Source organism: Coregonus lavaretus, assembly GCF_964263955.1.
Source record: "Coregonus lavaretus genome assembly, chromosome: 13".
NCBI lineage: Eukaryota > Metazoa > Chordata > Actinopteri > Salmoniformes > Salmonidae > Coregonus > Coregonus lavaretus.
This window is the reverse complement of record NC_140000.1, coordinates 50,828,568-50,851,067: the sequence shown is the minus strand read 5'-3', so window position 1 is coordinate 50,851,067 and position 22,500 is coordinate 50,828,568. Positions and strand designations below refer to the sequence as shown.

At 44.6% G+C, this 22,500-nt stretch overlaps 2 protein-coding genes across 2 annotated transcripts in view; both read left to right on the top strand.

The window, feature by feature from the left end:
- Window positions 1–7,424, top strand: part of LOC311140103 (coiled-coil domain-containing protein 87-like) — a gene marked incomplete at both ends in the record, with an annotated part of 11,955 nt that extends 4,531 nt beyond the window's left edge. The window contains 10 exons of the mRNA XM_084175040.1: window positions 104–220; window positions 399–514; window positions 675–804; window positions 1,361–1,470; window positions 1,947–2,062; window positions 2,355–2,398; window positions 3,557–3,742; window positions 5,029–5,143; window positions 5,960–6,102; window positions 7,128–7,424. Coding sequence (XP_084031166.1) covers window positions 104–220; window positions 399–514; window positions 675–804; window positions 1,361–1,470; window positions 1,947–2,062; window positions 2,355–2,398; window positions 3,557–3,742; window positions 5,029–5,143; window positions 5,960–6,102; window positions 7,128–7,424 — 1,374 coding nt within the window. The remainder of the gene's footprint in view (window positions 1–103; window positions 221–398; window positions 515–674; window positions 805–1,360; window positions 1,471–1,946; window positions 2,063–2,354; window positions 2,399–3,556; window positions 3,743–5,028; window positions 5,144–5,959; window positions 6,103–7,127) is intronic.
- Window positions 7,425–7,949: 525 nt separating this feature from the next.
- Window positions 7,950–22,500, top strand: LOC311139179 (apoptotic protease-activating factor 1-like). The gene is made up of 14 exons (XM_084174070.1): window positions 7,950–8,081; window positions 9,086–9,329; window positions 9,979–10,168; window positions 10,425–10,622; window positions 10,975–11,176; window positions 11,430–11,542; window positions 11,749–11,880; window positions 18,504–18,742; window positions 19,277–19,444; window positions 19,932–20,063; window positions 20,554–20,667; window positions 21,262–21,446; window positions 21,945–22,071; window positions 22,205–22,500. The coding sequence occupies exons 2-14, from the start codon at window positions 9,183–9,185 to the stop codon at window positions 22,436–22,438; spliced, it is 2,181 nt and encodes a 726-aa protein (XP_084030196.1). The 5' UTR covers window positions 7,950–8,081; window positions 9,086–9,182; the 3' UTR covers window positions 22,439–22,500.

Below are 22,500 nucleotides of genomic sequence, written 5' to 3'. Positions count from 1 at the left end.
TACTTAGTGTGAGTGACGATGATGATGATGATGATTATACTGTTACTATCATTATGACCCACTCTCTCTCTCTCTCCTGTTCTCTCTCTTTTTCTCTAAACAGCTTGAACTCTCCTCAGTGCGATGGCTGGATCGTAACCTGTTTGCCGGGGAAGAAATAAAGGAAGTCTATAAGGAGTTATCCAAAAGTAAATCTACACAGTATCTCAACTTCGATGAGGTGAGATATACTCTTTTACATTGCCTGTTGAATTTATTTAATTCAGGAAGTATTGACATTTCAATTCAAGAATGGAAAAATCCATTATTGAATTGGCAATTGTTGAACCAGAATTTCAATGAATTTCTTGAATTTCAATAGAATTGACCCCCAAATGATCTGTTCCTTTCCCCTATAGGACCCCATGATAGAGCCAGCCCTGACCAACATCAGATGGAGTCTGAAGAAGAAAAACCACCAGAGGTTCATCAACCCACAGCTGAAGAGACAGAACACCAACGCCATGTCCCACAGGTACTGTACCCTACGTCCCACTTGATTCAACCCCTGAACACCACTTTAACACGCTCTCTCTCATAATACAATTACTTTTCTGAAAGAGAGCTGCAGCTCTCCCAAGGTAACTCAAAGTGTGTGTGTTCGTACGTCTGTGTGTCTGTGTGTGTGTTTCCAGAAAGAGGACCGAGATCCCAGAGGACCAGAAGAAACCGGAGGACCAGAACTCCCGGGCCTACACGGCCTGGCTGCAGTGGTGGAAGACTGACCTCTCAGTGGAGGACTACCTCCGATACATCACCGATCAGGTCAGAGGTCACACATTCTGTAGTTACAGGAAGCAAATAGAAGAAGACATTCTAATTAATAGAAGGCAGTAAATGCATAAAATCGATTGAGTAACTAGAAGAAAATCAACCAGTTTTGTGTACAAATAAATCTCAATAGACTTTTGAAATGGACCATAGGTTATGCATGTACATTTTAGACAGGGCTTGACTTATTTCTCGTGTTTTATTGTTGTTGTTTTTTAGCAGTTCTACTTTTTTGTATTGAATACTGTGCCATGTTGGGTAGGGGTTGAAAGTTAAGCATTTCACTGTAATTGAGCATTACAAATAAAACGTGAAACTTAAAATAGGTGCCGGTACTCATTTAGGGCTTGAGTACTGTTCATATTTAGGTGCCGGAACTTCGCAATATTTTCAGTCATTATTCTATGAGGTGCCGGACAACAAGCAGTAGAAAAGTCAAGGTGCCAGTACTCAGTACCAGTGTTTTTCCGGGCCCAATTCAAGCACTGGATACATGTCCAGTTATTTTAGTGGTATCAGAGAGTGATTGACTAGGACTGTGTCTGTGTAGGACTCTGACTACCTGTGGGCGGCGTTCCACCTGTACGACAGTGGCGATAGTGACGATGAGGAGGACGAGAGGAGAAGGCTGCTCCAGCTACGACGAGACGAGAGGAAGAAGTCTGTCGGTCTTACTGTCTGTCTGTCTGTCTTACTGTCTGTCTGTCTGTCTTACTGTCTGTCTGTCTGTCTGTCTGTCTGTCTGTCTTACTGTCTGTCGGTCTTACTGTCTGTCTTACTGTCTGTCGGTCTTACTGTCTGTCGGTCTTACTGTCTGTCTGTCTTACTGTCTGTCTTACTGTCTGTCTTACTGTCTGTCTGTCTGTCTGTCTTACTGTCTGTCTGTCTGTCTTACTGTCTGTCTGTCTTACTGTCTGTCTGTCTTACTGTCTGTCTTACTGTCTATCTGTCTTACTGTCTGTCTTACTTTCTATCTGTCTTACTGTCTGTCTGTCTTACTGTCTATCTGTCTTACTGTCTGTCTGTCTGCCCCACTATTTTCATTCTTTCTTTTCCTCTTTTTTTTTTGTCATCATGTTTTTTACATTATGGGGACTGCGAGCAGCTAACAAATCAGTGTGTGTGTGTGTGGACAGGAGGCGGAGGCAGAAGATGGAGGCTCTAAAGGGTCAGAAGCAGGAGTACGTGACAGGGCTGTGGAACGTCAACGCGGTGCTGCTGGGGGGGCTGTGGAAGGAACCCGAACTGGAGGGTAACACACACACAGGCACATGCACGTGCACACACACAAACGCACATACGCACACACACACACTGTGACTATTGACCATAGTAATGTAGTGAGTCATTCAAAAGAAGGATGTTCCAGTCAAGGATTGTGAAATAAAAGGTTTAAAAAACAGTCCTGATTTAGTAGGTAATGTCGTGGCTGTCATGGAAACATGACACTTTGGCTTTGTGACACATTGGTATTAAACCTGTTTCATAGCCTATTGTTTGTTTATAGACTAATAGGTAACCTATTGTCTGTTGATTTTTTACAGAGGAGGAAGAGAGCCCAGATGAAGAAATCACCAGCCCTAAACAGGTGTGTGTATGTGTGTGTCTTAGTACACAGATGATTTTGAAAGTATTATTTGTCTTTTGTGAAGACGTGGCACTGGCCAGCTGGCCAAATCCAGTAAATGGATACTATAAATGTACTGTAAATAATAATAATATGCCATTTAGCAGACGCTTTTATCCAAAGCGACTTACAGTCATGTGTGCATACATTTTTTTGTGTATGGGTGGTCCCGGGGATCGAACCCACTACCCTGGCGTTACAAGCGCCGTGCTCTACCAGCTGAGCTACAGAGGACCACATACTATAAATGTACTGTAAATGGATACTATAAATGTCATGTAAACGGATACTATACAGTAAATGTCACGTAAATAGATATACAGCCATTGTAATACAGTCAGGTTTTATGTGTCATATAGACTGGGAGCCTTCGATCTGGGTAGTTCCCATCATCTCTCCTTCCTTGTCCCATTCCATCATCTCTCCTTCCTTGTCCCATTCCATCATCTCTCCTTCCTTGTCCCATTCCATCATCTCTACTACCTTGTCCCATTCTATCATCTCTACTTCCTTGTCCCATTAAATAGTAGGAACTAACCAGGATGTCACCAAGGTCTTCATTTTCTGTTTTCCCCATATTTTTTTTATTGAGCAGCCCTCTTGGCCAGGTTTCCCTACTAAAGGAAGTATTCTGACCTCAATGGGACTTCCTGGATGAATAAAGATTAAATAAAGAATTCATTATTTATTTTTTAAATAGTGGTCAATTCACCAATTCATGCATGGTAAATTGGTTGAATTGAAATGAGTTGAATTGACCCAATCCTAGTACTCCATGTCTGTAAGAAGGCCCAATTCCAAATGAAACTCTAGCCCCTACCCCTAGAGTTTTGGAATGGTAAGGAAAGGTATTACTTAGCAACATGGTAACATCACCACATAGCCCTAAGGCCTCTGCTATTTTAGTGGAAATATTTCCCATATTTCTTACAGCTCAATTCCTTCAGATCTACGCAAAGACTCATAACGGTTCGGGGCTGATTGGGCCCCGTTCCAAATCAAACTCTAGCTCCTACCCCTAGAGACTTTATGTAGACTTGAATTGAATAGGCCTTAACAATATGGATACTATTTCCCCCAAAACTGTTTATTTTACTAACTGTCCTCGCTCCCTGTCAGAAGGTCTATAGGAGGACAGTGACTGTGGGGAGCAAGGAGGCCAGTGGAGGGGGGGTGGTGGGGGAGGGGGACCCTGTCCAGAGCAGGCTGGAGAGGATCTGGACACTCCTCTGCCTGCCCGACGCCCACAGACTGGACATGGCCATCAAGTACAGCTCCCACGCACACAGGGACCAGCTGGAGAAGGTGTGCACAGTACACTGACACACACGCATACGATAACAAATACATACCAGTGAATGCACACTCACTGTACAAGTATCATGCCACCATCTATAGCAGGGCTGTCTAATTCTGGTCCTGGAGGGCCGAAACACTTCTGGTTTGTGTTTCTACCTGGTAGTTAATTGCACTCACCTGGTGTCCCAGGTCTGAATTAGTCCCTGAATAGAAGGAGAGGATGAAAACCAGAAGTGTTTGGACCCTCCAGGACCCACATTGAACAGCCCTGATAGAGGTTAGTAGAGATGGTGGCATGATACTTGATGCTGTGCTCATATTACCTTACCATATCACCATAGAGACAGAGCTCACCATATCACCATAGAGACAGAGATCACATATTACCATAGAGACAGCTCACCATAAACCACAGACACAGAGCTCACCATATCACCATAGACACAGAGCTCACCATATACTAGCAAAATCTCTTCCATACCTGGAACAGAATTGTGTGAATGTGTGTGTGTATTCATACATTTACATTTACATTTACGTCATTTAGCAGACGCTCTTATCCAGAGCGACTTACAAATTGGTGCATTCACCTTATAGCCAGTGGGATAATCACTTTACAATGTTTTTTTTGTTGTTTTTTTAGGGGGGGGGGGGGTAGAAGGATTACTTTATCCTATCCCAGGTATTCCTTAAAGAGGTGGGGTTTCAAATGTCTCCGGAAGGTGGTGAGTGACTCCGCTGTCCTGGCGTCGTGAGGGAGCTTGTTCCACCATTGGGGTGCCAGAGCAGCGAACAGTTTTGACTGGGCTGAGCGGGAACTATGCTTCCGCAGAGGAAGGGGAGCCAGCAGGCCAGAGGTGGATGAACGCAATGCCCTCGTTTGGGTGTAGGGACTGATCAGAGCCTGAAGGTACGGAGGTGCCGTTCCCCTCACAGCTCCATAGGCAAGCACCATGGTCTTGTAACAGATGCGAGCTTCAACTGGAAGCCAGTGGAGTGTGCGGAGGAGCGGGGTGACGTGAGATAACTTGGGAAGGTTGAACACCAGGCGGGCTGCGGCATTCTGGATGAGTTGTAGGGGTTTAATGGCACAGGCAGGGAGCTCAGCCAACAGCGAGTTGCAGTAATCCAGACGGGAGATGACATCCGTGTATGTGTGTGTATTTCTACATCCGCGTGTGTGTTTCTACATCTGTGTGTGTGTGTGTGTGTGTGTGTGTATTTCTACATCCGTGTGTGTGTGTGTGTGTATTTCTACATCTGTGTGTGTGTGTATGTGTGTTTCCTCCCAGGCCACAGCAGCATGGGAGCGCGCTGCCCGTCTCATCCAGCAGAGGGAGTCTGTGCTGGCTCGTCTGGAGCTGTTTGAGAGGGAGGCTTCTGACCCCAACCGCTTCTTCCTGCAAGGTACTGCATAAGATATATCTGCTCTGGGGTGAAGTTTCCCCTCTGTGCAGATATAGGATAAGCTGTACCTCCTACCAAACCCTAACCTTAACCATTAGTGGGGGAAATGCAAAACAGACCCAAGATCAGCGTCTAGGGGAAAGTTCACTCTACTCTGACATCCCTTACATCTCCTTACCATAGGAGGCTCCTGAGGGGAGGACGGCTCATAATAATGGCCAGAACGGAGCCAATGGAATGGCATCAAACACCTGGAACCATGTGATTGATGTATTTGATACCATTCCCCCTATTCCGCTCCAGCCATTACCACGAGCCCGTCCTCTCCAATTAAGGTGACGCCAACCTCCTGTGCTCCTTACAATATTATAACATATTGCTTTTACAGCATATTGTATTGGATGATATATTGTAAGTTGTTAAATATATCATCATATTATTATTGTTATAAATAAAAGGCAGTTCATGAAATATCTAATGCCAGAGTACACCCTACTGGACAAAAAAATGAAAGCACCTGGTATTTCCAGGCAGTCTCCTATCCAAGTACTAACAGGCCCAACCCTGTTTAGCTTCCGTGATCGGGCGTATTCAGGCTAGTATGGTTGAAGGTGAAGGAACATATATAAAGTACACTATATAAAGTGTCTCTCGCTCTATCTTTGTCTCTTTTTTTCATTCTATCTTTCTTTCCTTCCTTCCTTCCTCTCTCTCACTTTCTTTTTCTTTATCTTTCTTTCTTTCCTTCCTTCCTCTCTCTTTCTTTTCATTCTTTCATACCCCTCTCTCTCTCTCACTCTTCTTTTTCTTTCTCAGGCTACCGGGGCACCTCTCTAGCCAGGATGGATGAGTCCAAGCACCGGGGCAAACTCAACTCCCAGATCTGCTCTCTGGAGGAGGTGTTGTCTAAGATCCTCCACCACATTACAGACAGCTTCCACGACACTGTCACCTACAAGGTGAGTCAGGCCAATGGGCCATACATGAGGGGTCTATTCATTAGTGTACAGCGTAGCAAAATGTTTTACAACGGAAAACGAAAACCAGTGTTTCTTATTGGACAAATTGAGCAAGGTCCCGCCTCATTTTTGCTCGTTTGCTTCCGTTGACTTTCTAGTGAATATGACCCACTAGTGTCACTGTGCTCTCTGACATACAGTACATACAGTATGCTATGGGGGATAGAGAGAGAGAGACATGTAGGGGGGTATTCCATAAGCAGAGCTTTTAGGTTGGTGATTTACCCTCATTGAAAGAGCATTGCCGTTCCCTCACGTTCTCTGTTTCTCTCTCCCTCACTTTCTCTGTTTCTCTCTCCCTCAATTCCTCTGTTTCTCTCTCCCTCACTTTCTCTGTTTCTCTCTCCCTCACTTTCTCTATTTCTCTCTCCCTCACGTTCTCTGTTTCTTCCTCAGGCCGTGTCCGAAATCTGTCCAGTTTTGCCTACTACTTACACGTTCTCTGTTTCTTCCTCAGGCCGTGTCCAAAATCTGTCCTGTCTTGCCTACTACTTACACGTTCTCTGTTTCTTCCTCAGGCCGTGTCCAAAATCTGTCCTGTCTTGCCTACTACTTACACGTTCTCTGTTTCTTCCTCAGGCCGTGTCCAAAATCTGTCCTGTCTTGCCTACTACTTACTAAAACTGCATAATGTGTACTAGTCGTATATTCTATTTAAAACCTAATGTTTAGTAAAAACGTATGCTGTAAGCAACAAATATCGACATACTAGGCTCATACATACTGAGAAAACGCTATGGTGAGCTCTGCGTCATTTATGTGTTGTTCGTTCATTTTGGTACAACCCGTCCCCCTTATCCCCAATAACCAGAACTTGTCAACTCATCATCAAGTCCTTCATTGATTTAATCAGGTGTATTAGTATTGGGCTAGAACAAAAGCCTGCACCCCAGAACTCTGGTGTAGCCAGACATAACTAAGCAGTTTCCTCACAGCCGTGTTTTCAACTGTCACTCTCTCTCCAGGGGAGGCCATACGGGGAGAAGATGCGCTGGGACCGCATCGAGATGCTCTACTGGCTGCAGCAGGAGCGCAGGGTCCATGCTCTGGAGAGGGTGGTGGAGGGGAGAGGCTCTCTCCCCACCAGACTGCCCCCCCTCAACCCCAACCTTCGGCTGTACCCGGGCACCCACCCCACCCCCCAAGGACACACCCCGACCCTCAGCCAGAGACCCCACCCTCACACAAAGACACAGCCGCTCCAACCCAACCCAGCCGAGCTCAGTGTATCCAGTATAAGTTTCAACGTTGTAAGCAAATGAATAAAATGCTTGGGAAATTGTTTGTATGCACTGCTTGGAAGGAAATATTATATTTGATCATTATTATGTATTCATATTATGTATAATGTATTATCATTATCACTTGTCAAGTAAAGGTATGAACATGATTTGATAATATATATATACAGTATATGCACAACTAGTAGGTTCATATGACATTGGCAACATTTGATATGGTCTATTTTGTCATTAATCATTTATATTATTTTGTTCTGAGTGTGGCAGAAACATGCAACGCTAAGTGCCATGACACAAGGCACGCTGTTTGCTCTATCAGTCTATTTTGGGCCACAGTTAAGTGTCTTATCAGAATTACCAAGTCTAATACTGAAGATACTGCGCTAGTACTGCAGGCGTGTACAATAAACAACAAAGCAGTCACTTATCACTAGGCACCATGCTCCCATCTGCCCAGTTACAATCAAGGGTGCGTTATCACACCCTCTCACGTGAGCGCGAGACGCCACCGCATTGGTCATTTCAGACCGGGGAAGTTGTTTCTGTTGTAATTCAGGAAGAACCCAACTCATTTCAAAAATAGGTTGGGATTTATTTGTCAAAGTTACATTATTTTAAAAAGGAAATTATTATAATCCTGAGCACTATCGTGTGTGGATAGCGAGCAAATAGATTCACGTGAGTAGTAGTATTTCCTTTGTTACATTTCCTTACAACTTGGGCAGGTCTTATTAGGAGGGAAGTGTGTGCCACCTTCAGTTAAAAAGTGTTGTTCCTATCTGTTGTTTTTATAAACAAAATGTTTGTCTGCATGTGAAAATAATAAACTTATAAATAGCGTTTGTAATGCATACTATATAGCCTACTACAGACAGCTGCTGTGTAGTTTTGGGAATGTCGGCTAGTTACAATGTGCTGTGTCCCACAGCTGTCAAATTAGACAGTAACGTTATAGCTAACTACCAAGTGCACAGTTAGCTAGTTATACGCCAGTCAGCTACTGTATTTTATATATATTTAGTAAAAATATATAACTTTCAAATAACTTGTAACCTGACTGACTGACAAAAGCCTACAATCAATGTTCACACTAGAGAGGAAATTTGCTAGGTAACTTCCTGACGTTTAATCATCGCAATATCTGGCAAGTCAGTGCACGCAGACTGAATGGAGGGGATGGATAACGAAAGTAGACTCAATTCTTGTTTTTATGTTACAAATTAGATGTTGAGGTCAGTCAAAGACTCTTATTCCATTCTCAACCACAGTCATGGAGAAAAAAGTCACCTGTCCCACTTACGAAAAAAGATTGCAGTCAGAGTGCAGTATAACTGCAGTATGCTGCAAATACTGCCTCCAAAATATCACAGTCGACCGCAGTTACTGCACTTTTACTGCAGTTTCAAAACTGCAAGCTTTTTCAAAGTATTTCATGGTACTGTATTATGACAAGGAACGTCTTTATACTGTATATCCACCTTATCAGTTTCCAGTCAGGAGTCACACTAAGGCAGCTGTGCTAGTAGTAGTACTGTCCTTGCGCTGGTCCACGGTGTTAGGTGCAGCTTGAGCCTTCCTTCAACAGATTATTGTTCAATAAAGCTCAAGCCGCAGGTAGCACCCTGGATCAGAGCTAGTACTGCCCATACTACATCCATCCATGCAACTTCCTTTCCCAGCAGTTCCCATCACCTGCCAATCAATCACCATTCCTGCCCAGCCGTCCCACCTGTGTGGGAGAGGCTGTATGTGTGGTTGGACCTGTTCCGGCCCATTGGCATGGCGATGATGGAGGAAGGGGCGCGGAGCTGCCTGCTTCAGTCACGCTCCAGCCTGGAGCAGGACATCAGGGCCTCCTACCTGATGGATCACATGATCAGCGATGGCGTGCTGACTGGGGACGAGGAGGAGAGGATCAGGAGCAAGGTGGGGTGAGGAGGTGGGGGAGTACAGTAGCACCCTTTTCATACACTTTCCTATGTCCATAGTGGTGATTAAGTGCATAAAGGTGTTTGTTTGGAATCGGGTCCACAACCAACTTTCACATTACCAAGCTGAGCCAAACCGACAGCACTGTGCTGGCTCAGATAGTTTCTGTTCACATTGACCTTTCCAGCAACTATTGGGCTCCAGAGTGGCGCAGTGGTCTAAGGCACTGCATCGCAGTGCTTGAGGCGTCACTACAGACCCCCTGGTTCGATTCCAGGCTGTATCACAACCGGCCGTGATTGGGAGTCCCATAGGGCGGCGCACAATTGGCCCAGCGTCGTCCGGGTTTGGCCAGTGTAAAATATGGTGGATGCGTAACCAGGCCAGCTCAGTACAGCTTGGCTCGGCTCTGTAGTGGGAAAACCTATAAGTGGCTGGGTGCCTGATTCCAAACAAACACCCTCATAAGAGAGAGAGGGAGAGGGAAAGAGAGAAAGCGAAAGAGACAGAGAGGAGAGAGGTAAAGTCAGAGAGATTGCAGGGCTTTTTAAACACTTACCACTACGGACATCTGAAAGGACTGCATCGGTGTAAGAAAAGCAATAAAGTAGTTTCAAAATTCACGTTGTCTCTCTCCATCGTCCAGCCCACCAGGAGAGAGCAGGCTGCGGCCCTGCTGGAGCTGCTCCTGAGGAAGGATAACCAGGCCTACATCTCCTTCTACAACGCCCTGGTCCGCGAGAGCTACGGAGACCTGGCCAGCCTGCTCCACAACAGCCTGCCCCTGGTCTCCCCCGAGGCCGAGAAGAGCTTCTCGGACGCGGGCACCCGCTATGGTGAGCTGCCCCCCAGGGTGGAGGATAGAGAATACCAGGAGACTAGGACAGTCTAAGATGTGCCCTCCTTTTCTGATACAGGGAAAGAATATGCATGGGAGCTCTGTGTGTGTGTGTGTGTGTGTGTGTGTGTGGGTATCTATGTGTATGTGAGCGCACCTCTCTGTCTCTCTGCTGTGTTTGACACCTCTGTTTATTCTATTGGCAACATACTGCATAGATATAATGACGTCTTTGCTGTATTCCCCTGTTCCAGTCCAGACGGTGCTGAGTGAGGGCGGCGTGCCCCAGAGACCCGTGGTGTTTGTGAGCCGGCCAGCCCTGGTGAACCGGGTCAGGGAGAAGCTCTACCGATTGCAGAAGGAGCCCGGCTGGGTCACTGTGTTCGGCATGGCCGGCTCCGGCAAGTCTGTCTTGGCTGCGGAGGCAGTCCGAGACCACGCACTCATCACAGGTAGGAGGCTCCGGGGTGAAGTTTCCCCTAGTTACAGACCTAGGATCAGTTTTCCCTCTCCCATTCCTAACCAAACCCATTAATGGGGAAAATGTAAAACTGACCCAAGATACATTTCAGGAGGGGGGGTTAATACATGTGGAGGAGGCTCTTTTTCTCTCTGTCTGCATTCACTTTTTCTCTGTTCGTTATCGCATTGGTCTCTTGACTGTATTCTCTCTCCGTTTGTCTCTCTCTCTCTCCGTCTGTCTGTCTCACTCACTCACTCACTCACTCACACACACACACACACACACACACACACACACACACACACACACACACACTGGTCCTTCTGACACCCTCCCCCCAGAGTGTTTTCCAGGAGGAGTCCACTGGCTGTCCATAGGCCAGCTGGACCGGGCTGACCTGCTGGTGAGGATCCAGTCGCTGTGTTTCCGCCTGGAGCAGCAGTGCCAGGAGCAAGACCCCTCGTCCTCCCTCCACCGGCCTCCTGGCTCTCTAGAGGAGGCCAAGGAGCGCCTACGCTTCCTCATGCTCCGTCGTTACCCCAGGTCAGTCCCCCAGGGTTGAAGTGTATTATTGTGTTGCACGGTCGCATCACGCCATTCTTATGAACGTTCTCTTGTGGACTTCTACACGGAGGCTGTTAATGATGAGTAGAACGTTCAGTTGGACCTCATAGAAGTTTCAGCTCTGGAGTGACTAGCATGGAAGCCATGATCAGAGGGGTATATTGTGTTTATTGTATGACATTAATTCAACTCCAATTCATGTCATATGATTTAGATGTGTTTGTGTGTCCAGGTCGTTGTTGATACTGGATGACATCTGGGACAGCTCGGTGCTCAAGGCCTTTGACATCCAGTGTCGAGTACTGCTCACCACCCGAGACAGAAGCCTAGCCGACTGTGTCAGTGGTGTGTATGATAAAAACACTGATATTAATACTAATATTACTACAGTACTACTGATAATGATAATGATGACTTCATTTATAGAACACTTCTTAAACATTACGCTCAATGCACCTGCTCAAATTGTGCATATGTGTGTGTGCACTCATGCGTTTGTGTGTGTGTGTATGTGTGTGTGTGTGTGTGTGTGTGTGTGTGTGTGTGTCCAGGTTCTAAGTCTGAGGTGGCAGTGGAGAGTGGTCTGGAGGAGGATCAGGCCTTGGAGATCCTCGCCCTGTATGTCAACGGGAAACCCCAGAGACTCCCAGAACAGGCCCGCAGCATTGTCAGAGAGTGCAAAGGTACACACACACACACATATGGAGCGATAGTGTCAACAGAAATTTTATTGAATTAAATGAAAATTCCATTCAGGTTTACAATAAAATGTCAATTTATTTCACATATTCAAGGGAAATATAGTATTATATTTTCTTATGAATGATTTGGGAAGCATTATGTAGTGTGACCAAAAACATTGATAGAAATAATGAACAGATCATAAATAGAGAACAAGATAACTAGCTAATTAAACATAAAATATAACAGCAACTTGGCGTACTGTAATAGTATGGATAGAATATACTACATTATACAACGGGTGGGTCTAATCCTGAATGCTGATTGGTTAAAACCGCATTCCAGCCGGTGTCTATTCCACAAGTTACCACCGGCTAAATCTATGACGTTAAAATGCCTATTTCCTATGTTCCATCTGACTGCGCAGTCCACTGTCTCATCAGCCCAGCCAGACTATTTATAAACTTGATCTCTACTATAAAAAAGCATCTAGACATGATCTCACATTTATTTTAGACTAACATTTAGTTTTCAACAGCGGATATTTGTATAAACCTTGCTGTCTGTCTCTCCGACATTTGCAACATTGTTTCCCATACATAGTAATGAACGTGTCAGGAGTCGGGACGAGACAGGCAGGCAGCGTTTCTCAGCCAGTCGAAATCATGAATCAGCTGGCATCATTTTTATGGATATGTACAAAGAAATGTAAATTGAAAAAAGGTAAAATAAAACAAAGTGCAGCTAGTTTGCAGTCTTTCCAGGTTCAGTTTTTAGTGATTGTGTTAGTTGTGTTGTTGGCTCCTCTGAACAACAATGTCCTGACAAGAGAGCACATTTTCTATGCCAGGCGAAATCGCGCCTCATTAGCTCATTGTTATGGATGTATCCAAGTAAATGTCACTAGAAAACAGCTTAAACAAATGCAAATGCAGCTACTGTTGTTATTCTGGCTGCACTGTTTGAAGTGACTGTAAATTAGCCGTAGTTGGCTAGCTACCAAGCAAGGGATGAGAACGTTGCCAGCCAGTATGGCTATGGAACATTTAGAACGAACGACTGGGTCGCGTCCATAGATACAGAACAAAAAGACTAAACGACTGGTTTACGTCTCTGGCAACCGAACCGATAGAACAAATGACCAGCCGGCTTGGGTAGCAACCCTAGATTTGTGTCGGGACTATATCTTGTGGAAGAATGAAATAGTATGAATAAATGAATCAAAATAATGTTTTTAATGAAGATATGTAAATCATTATTTGAATATGTTGGTAACCCGTTGTATAAAAGTAATAATGCCCCTTCGAAGCCGGTGTTTGGAGGATATATTGGCACGGTTTGCCGGCCCTCGACTTCGTCTTGGGCCTACCAACACCCATGCCAATATATCCTCCAAACACCGGCTTCGAGGGCATTATCACTTAATTATGATATTTAGTAATGGTTCATGATAAATGAATGCAATGTGAGATGAGTAGGGAATAATGAATTATAGCTGGCACGTGGCAACTTCTATTCAAAGCTCTTCCTTATTTTTCGGGCCCCTTTTTTCTCTCTTTCTGTCATTCTTTTTATTCTGTAGTTTGTGGAAGACCTTTCCATCTGGCTGCTCTTTCCATCTCAGTTTGAAGTTCCCAGTCATCCCATTGGCCTTCATTTTCTCCTTTATCTGAGGAACAGAACCAGCCTTTATGCCCTGAACACCTAATCTTACTGAAGGTTTATTTATTAATACACTGTAGGATTAACCCATTTGCATTACACATTTAATTATGGCAGCTACAGTGAGGGAAACAAGTATTTGATCCTCTGCTGATTTTGTACGTTTGCCCACTGACAAAGAAATGATCAGTCTATAATTTTAATGGTAGGTTTATTTGAACAGTGAGAGACAGAATAACAACAAAAAAATCCAGAAAAACACATGTCAAAAATGTTATAAATTGATTTGCATTTGAATGAGGGAAATAAGTATTTGACCCCTCTGCAAAACATGACTTAGTACTTGGTGGCAAAACCCTTGTTGGCAATCACAGAGGTCAGATGTTTCTTGTAGTTTGCCACCAGGTTTGCACATATCTCAGGAGGGATTTTGTCCCACTCCTCTTTGCAGATCTTCTCCAAGTCATTAAGGTTTCGAGCCTGACGTTTGGCAACTCGAACCTTCAGCTCCCTCCACAGATTTTCTATTGGATTAAGGTCTGGAGACTGGCTAGGCCACTCCAGGACCTTAATGTGCTTCTTCTTGAGCCACTCCTTTGTTGCCTTGGCCTTGTGTTTTGGGTCATTGTCATGCTGAAATACCCATCCACGACCCATTTTCAATGCCCTGGCTGAGGGAAGGAGGTTCTCACCCAAGATTAGACGGTACATGGCCCCGTCCATCATCCCTTTGATGCGGTGAAGTTGTCCTGTCCCCTTAGCAGAAAAACACCCCCAAAGCATAATGTTTCCACCTCCATGTTTGACGGTGGGGATGGTGTTCTTGGGATCATAGGCAGCATTCCTCCTCCTCCAAACACGGCGAGTTGAGATGATGCCAAAGAGCTCGATTTTGGTTTCATCTGACCGCAACACTTTCACCCAGTTCTCCTCTGAATCATTCAGATGTTCATTGGCAAACTTCAGACAGGCATGTATATGTGCTTTATTGAGCAGGGGGACCTTGCGGGCGCTGCAGGATTTCAGTCCTTCACGGCGTAGTGTGTTACCAATTGTTTTCTTGGTGACTATGGTCCCAGCTGCCTTGAGATCATTGACAAGATCCTCCCGTGTAGTTCTGGGCTGATTCCTCACCGTTCTCATGATCATTGCAACTCCACGAGGTGAGATCTTGCATGGAGCCCCAGGCCGAGGGAGATTGACAGTTCTTTTGTGTTTCTTCCATTTGCGAATAATCGCACCAACTGTTGTCACCTTCTCACCAAGCTGCTTTGGCGATGGTCTTGTAGCCCATTCCAGCCTTATGTAGGTCTACAATCTTGTCCCTGACATCCTTGGAGAGCTCTTTGGTCTTGGCCATGGTGGAGAGTTTGGAATCTGATTGATTGCTTCTGTGGACAGGTGTCTTTTATACAGGTAACAAACTGAGATTAGGAGCACTCCCTTTAAGAGTGTGCTCCTAATCTCAGCTCGTTACCTGTATAAAAGACACCTGGGAGCCAGAAGTCTTTCTGATTGAGAGGGGGTCAAATACTTATTTCCCTCATTAAAATGCAAATCAATTTATAACATTTTTGACATGCGTTTTTCTGGATTTTGTTGTTGTTATTCTATCTCTCACTGTTCAAATAAACCTACCATTAAAATTCTAGACTGATAATGTCTTTGTCAGTGGGCAAACGTACAAAATCAGCAGGGGATCAAATACTTTTTTCCTTCACTGTATATGCTTCCATATGTAGGTACCTGCACTCTTACGGTTTGAAAGGTTTATCATTACTTGGAGATTTCTCTTAACGTAAGGAGCAGTGGACTGTACTTGTTCATTGTAAATAAGAATTTATTCTTAACCCTTTACACTCGTGGGAAATGGGGCTTTATGGATAGGGCTAAATTGAAATGTTTCTAACAGAATAAATATGAATAGCATGGTAGAAATTGAAAGGGAACAATTTTGAGATTATGGGAAAATGATTTGACCAAAGTTGAGGACACAACAGTTCACCTGATACAAGACTGAATCCAAACATTACACTGTTGATTTTATGTGCATTTTACATTTACTGTACTTTTCACCGCATTTGTTATTAGCAAAATCTGAAAATACTCTGGATGCATCCAGTAGCATGATTACAATATTCCTGGAAAATGTGGGGTAGGTGCAACATAAAACAAAAAAACGACAAGGGTTTGAGTGAGAGGACTAACTGGGGTCTCCAAGTGGCCACACTCCTTTCCAAAGTGTGCACAGTTCCTAAGTCATTCAATGCACTTTTATGACTCAAAGAAGTCTTCAAATATAAGGTTCTTTTTTTTTTTTTTAGCTCTCCTAGCAGTGCCGTTGCGGAACTAGAGCAAGCAAACTTGTAGTTGTTTTGTTTGGAACGCAACCCTGCATCCCACCATCACACAATTACTGTTGTTGTTTACGCAATCCAAAAACGGCCCATTTTATAAGTCGCAATCTGGGTCAGGTGGGCATCAAATCTGCCACTTTCAACCCGCAAACGGGTACGAGTGTAAAGGGTTAACTGACATACATGGTTAAATGAAGGTAAAAATCTATAAATGAAGAGGGTGAGACTCACCTGCTGTAAAATGGCCTCCCTCACCTCAGCATCATTCAGGTCCATGTTTGGGTCTAGGGTCATCCTCACTCTCACTACCTGTATCTTCTTGACTGTTGGGGGTCTTGGTTCTAACACATACACAGATATAACCCTTCTCAGCAGGGAATGAATTGGAAATTCAAACCACCAATTGAAATAATTCATAATTGTATAATAGCGGGCAATTCTATAATGTTACCTAATCATGGTAATTTAGCTTTGGGGACCTCAATGTCGAAAGGCATGGTCAAGGTAGTCAAATTAAACTCCACAAAATGCAAACTCATGATGCAGGGGAGTTGGTTATGTACACAGTTAAGATGAACAGTCACCATTACATACAAGAAGATAATGTCACATATTTAAATCTGTGTGGACAGTTATTCCAAAGCAACCGCCCATTTAACGAGATGAGTTTGGTGGCACAATAAGGGATCTTAACTTACCACCGTAGCAAACGAAGGGACATTTCATCAGACATTCCCTGTCTATCCATCGGCCTGAGGGACTGCGATTCCATGCAGCGCAGCGCTTGTTACCCATGTCAGTATTATTCGCTTCTCCATCGCCCCAGTATCGGAACGAGGAGTTACTCTGGTCCGACCACTCCCAGGTGTCTTTGAACAGGCCGATCCACACGTTGCTACCGTTGGCCACTTTACAGATCTCTTGGTTCTCATTCTGGTTCCTCACACTGGCCAGGTCTGTGTGGTTCTCTCTGCAGTAGCGCTGAGCCTCCCTCCAGGTCATTGGCTCTTTGACTATTACGAAGCTACCAGCTGGAGACTTAGTCTCTATGGGGACAAATGCAACCAGCAGAGTTTGGATCAGCTCTTGTGAATTCATAAACCTTTGGAAATCATAAGCTTGGAATTGACAATCAATTTTAAAGACAAACGTTGAAACCTTTGATAACCACACAGTAATCTGTTACTTGGCCAACTTGTGTGTATGTGCTGCTGGTGGCCTCGATGGTGTTACCAGGTTAGTGTGTTTTAACTAGAATACATGTAGTATGTAACTCACTGTCGTAGCACACTAGCTGTTTTCGATCAGTGCAGGGATAGTCGTGCCATTTCTTTCCAGAACTGGACACGACACCACAATCTTCATTCAAATTTTCTGGTTGGCCTTCTTCCCAAAACTCCTTAAACTCAGTCTGTCCCTCACTATAGTAGTCTATGTCTGCCAGAGACCATTGCCACTTAAAATACAGTCCCTTCTTCAGTCCTATCCACACTGCTCCATCATAACCGCTGTCTATAGTCGAGTGGTTCAGTCTGTTCATGTCCTCCATGTTGTCTACGGTGGCCAGGTCCGTGTACTTCTCTCTGCAGTACCTCTGCGCTCCAGTCCAGTTTTTAGGGTCCCTTACATAGTGATACTGACAGGAGGAGAGTGTGAAGAGCCCTGTGAAAAAGTGCATTGTCATCTCAAGTAACTGCCTCAAGGGCAGCAACATCAATAATATCTACCCTTCTACCCATAGGCCGCAATATCAATAGTCAAGTTGATCATCTAAAAGTTAATAGCAGAACAAATCATGGTATTACTATTTTTTAAACTACTACTGTTCACATTTTAACTCAATATCTAAAAGTATTGCACTTTGGCACTTTTTTGTTACAGCCCAAAACTATCACACCAGATTCAACTTCTCAAGAGCTTGATGGTTAATTGATTATTTGTGATAGTGTTGGGTTGGAACACAAATGTGCTGGCTGCAGTTATGCAATCATAAATACATTGTAATAAAATATATATATATATATATTAAATATCATAATAAAGACACTGACCTGAGAAAAACACAATCAGCACTTTCTTCTCCATGACAAAAATATACCAATATTTTCAACTAGCTGTCTTCATCAGGTCTTGACCTGGTGTACTGTCGATCCTCTGCATTCAGCTGCACCTTTCTCTGTAGGGCTGGGTTTCACAATACACAGTACACCTATTCATATGTCTTTATATAGCTTGCTTTGTTTGGTGGTTATGTTCAGTTCTCTCTTACCAGCAGGGCATCAGTCAAATGAGTATGAGACTGTTAGCCCGACGTGTTTCAGTCAAAAACTGATAGTCAAATTAGTCTGAGCATAGACCTTATTGCCTAATGATGACCCACTGAAAATTCTGTTAACCTTCAACGACTTGCAGAATTCCATTCTAAATCATGAAATTCAATTTCAAGTATTGAAATTTTAATTCAATACATTAAATAATTAAATGTATCAAAACGATTAAATACAAATTCCATTTCTGTTACATCTAAAAAATAAAAATAAAATAAAACTCTTGGCACAATCAACCAGCCTGCCTAAACCCCTCCTCTACCATCCTCTCTTCCCAAGGCTCCCCCTTGGTGGTGTCCCTAATCGGGGCCCTGCTGCGGGAGTTCCCGGACCGCTGGGCCTACTACCTGCGCACGCTCCAGCAGAAGAAGTTCAAGCGTATCCGTAAGTCGTCTTCGTATGACTACGATGCCCTTGACCAGGCCATGGCTGCCAGCATCCAGGTCCTGTCTGAGGAACACAGGGAGCTGTACATTGACCTCACCGTGCTGGAGAAGGACGTCAAAGTACCTGCCAAGGTCAGACTGGCCGGGGGGATTATGCTTAGGTTGGATTCGGCTAGGCTTGGTTAGGTCAGGTTAGGCTAAACTAAGCTAGGCTAAGCTAGGCTAGGTAGGGTTGGATTCGTCTAGGCTTGGTCAGGTGAGGCTCAACTAAGCTAGGCTAAGCTAGGCTACAGTAGGTTAGGGCAAGGCTATCCCACACCTTCAGTCTTCAATGGAACGGCCAAAAAGTATTCACAACCCATCAAGACATTGTGAGCTGTCCTTGTGGAAAGAAGGAGGGAATAAGGTAATAAGAGATCAGAAAAGATGATGAAACTGGTAATTTTTTGTCTCTGTCTCTAAATCTAAGCCTGTTCTTCCATCAAAGGAGGCTGCTGAGGGGAGGACGGCTCATAATAATGTCTGGAATGGTATCAAACACATGGAAACGTGTTTGATGAGTTCGATACCATTCCATTTATAGCGTTCCAGACATTACTATGAGCCAGTCCTCCCCAATTAAGGTGCCACCAACCTCCTGTGTCCTCCATGTTCCTCTGCCTGCAGGTTCTGTCGGTTCTGTGGGATCTAGAACCGGAGGAGGTGGAGGACGTTCTCCAGGACTTTGTGAACAAGTCCCTACTGTTCCGTGACTGTCACCACCGGCCCTACCTCTACTACCTCCACGACCTCCAGCTGGACTTCCTGGCTGAGATGAACCGCTCTGGTCTAGAGGTGGGTCTCAAACACTCCAACCAGTGGAGGCTGCTGAGGGGAGGACGACTCATAATAATGTCCAGAATGGAGTCAATGGAATGGTGTTCCATTCCATTCACTCCATTCCAGCCATTACACTCCATTCCAGCCATTATTATGAGCCGTCCTACCCTCAGCAGCCTCCATGGGTTGGAGTGTTTACATAGGGTTGATAAGTATGCTGGTGGCCATTTTGAAATTTATCTAAAGTTTGATGTTTGCCAACTTTTGTCTGTAAGTATTCTGTTGATTGTGTTGCTCAAATGTTTTGGAATGACTGAATATTTTCTGAAATCAAATATAACGAAATTGATTCTTCTAGAGAATCAATGTACATGGAACTTGGAAAAACAAGACAGTCGCTTAAAAAATGAATCAGTTAGACTCATATCTTCTATGCCCTACATTATTGGGGCGTCGATCTACTGTAATATGGTATGTTTTTTAACAAGCGTGTGTGTTCCAGAGCCTCCACTCTAAGGTTGTGCGTCAGTACCAGCAGTGCTACAGCCAGGGTCCCCCCACCTCAGGAGATGAAGAGTGCCTCTACTGGTTCAGATTCCTCACCTACCACATGGCCAAGGCCAACCTCACACAGGTACGCACACGCGCACACACAAACACACACATCTAAATCAAATCAACGTTTTTTTTGGTCGCGTACACAGTTTAGTAGATGTTATAGTGGGTGCAGGGAAATGCTGATGTTACTAGCTGCTAACACTGCAGTAAAATGTCAAACAAGTAGACAAATAATCCAAAACTCAATTTAATTAACAACCCAAATAACACTGTATCAGAGCTGGTGTGTTTGTGTGTGTTGTGTGTGAGTGAGTCTATCTTGGCCTCTTACTACAGGAGATGGTGTGACGGCTGTTCAACAGTCTGATGGCCTGGAGATCAAGGCATGACTCAGTATGATGGAGGCCTTCGCCAGACAAGCACAAGTCGCTAATGTATTTTTTCTCTCTCTCTACCTCTTTCTCTCTTGCTCTATATTTCCCTCTCTCATTCTCGCTTTTTCTTTTTCTGTTACCCTTACACCCCTCCTTTCCTTCTCTCCCCTCCTCCCCCCTCTCTCCCTGTAGGAGTTGTACTCTCTGATGTTCTCTCTGGACTGGGTCAGAACTAAAGCTCAGATTATGGGACCTGCTCATCTCATCAATGACTATGTGGAGTACGGCGCCATACTGGACAAAGAGGTCAGGATTTGATCAACACCAAGTTCACTGAGGAACTTAATGTGTACCCTGTTTTATCATAATTTGAGGAACTTAATGTGTACCCTGTTTTATCATCATTTGATATGGTTTTCAAATCTTGTGGTTGGTATCAATTCCTCGTAAGTCAATGGCGGCAGGTAGCCTAGAGGTTAAGAGCATTGGGCCAGTAACCAAAGCATCGCTGGTTTGAATCCCTGAGGCGACTAGGTGAAACATCTGTCCATGTGCCCTTGAGCAAGGTACTTAACCCTAATTGCTCCTGTAAGTCACTCTGGATAAGAGCGTCTGCTAAATGACTAAAATGTAAAAATGTAAATGCAACAGTTGCTTGTTTCATGCTTGTGAATACAATTGTTGTGTCCCAATAATCTCTCCTTTCTCCCAAAGTTTTCACTTGTTCAATTCCCCTCATGGTATTGAAAGGAAATGACCGTTGAATGTAAACTCCCCCCAGCCTATGCCTACACCAATCCAATGCTTTTATATTTGTGTAGTGAAGGAGATGGACATATTATTGGGACGCACGCCGATTGTCACATCCTCACTGTGAGTCTCTCTTTATGGTCCCCCCAGAACAGCGAGGTGCGGGGCCACTTCCAGGAGTTCCTGTCTCTGAATGGCCACCAGTTGGAGCAGCGTCCGTTCCCTGACGTAGTGCAGCTGGCCCTGTCCCAGCCAGACTCCTCCGAGGTGTACCGCCAGGCCCTGCTGCAGGCGCAGGAGAGGGCCACCAGAGGGGGACTCTACCTTGACTGGGTGTAAGTAGTATCTATCTATCTATCAATCAATCAATCAAATGTTATTTATAAAGCCCTTTTTACATCAGCAGATGTCACAAAGTGCTATACAGAAATCCAGCCTAAAACCCAAACAACAAGCAATGCAGAAGTATAGTAGGCCTATACACACTGCTCATGTGCTTATAAACGTACTCACTACTTCATCTGGATGTACAGTATTAACCCCTAGCCCCTACCTCTTACTCCCTAGCCCCTATGCATTACATTCACCAGTCAACCATACCCTAACCATAGAGTTGACTTTGTGTCGCACTTACCACAAAGCCTGTTTTAGCGTAGTGTCAGTGGCACTGCCCATGCTAAAACAGAAGCCATTGTAAATGCAAAGACGTGCCCTCTATCCAACTCTATGACCCTAACTCTATTGTTTTGGTCTCGTTCCCTAACGTTCAACTTCCTCTAACATCCCCTCATGCTCACATTCTCTAAGTCATCTATGGTTGTGGTTTGTTCCAGGAACAAGAGTAGTCTTAAGAGTCTGTCTCGTCTGGTGGTCCAGCCCCACCAGGGATCCATCTACTCTGCCTGCTTCTCCCACGACGGCACCAAGATCGCCTCCTGTGGCTCCAGCAAGACACTGCGAGTAAGACACACACATTCTTTTTAAATCAATCTTCACCCACTGTATCTCCCACACATCCCAGTGTGTGTGTGAGTGTGTGTGTGTGTGTATCAGTGTGTGTCCTCTATAAACTCTGCCCTGTGTGTGTCTTCAGGTGTTTAAGAGCACCTCTGGGGAGAAGCTGCTGGAGATCCAGGCCCATGACGATGAGGTGCTCTGCTGCGCCTTCTCCCCCGATGACCGTCTCCTAGCAACCTGCTCCAGCGATAGGAAGGTCAAGGTATGGTGTGTAACCCTCCCCTCTGACAGACAGATGGACATTCAAACTTTGAACAGACTTCAGACAGACTTGACTGACAACCCGACTTCAACAGACGGAAGTCATTAGTCTGACTCTAATCTTTGTTGTGTGCCAGGTGTGGAAAGCAAAGAAAAGAGAGAGTTGTATAT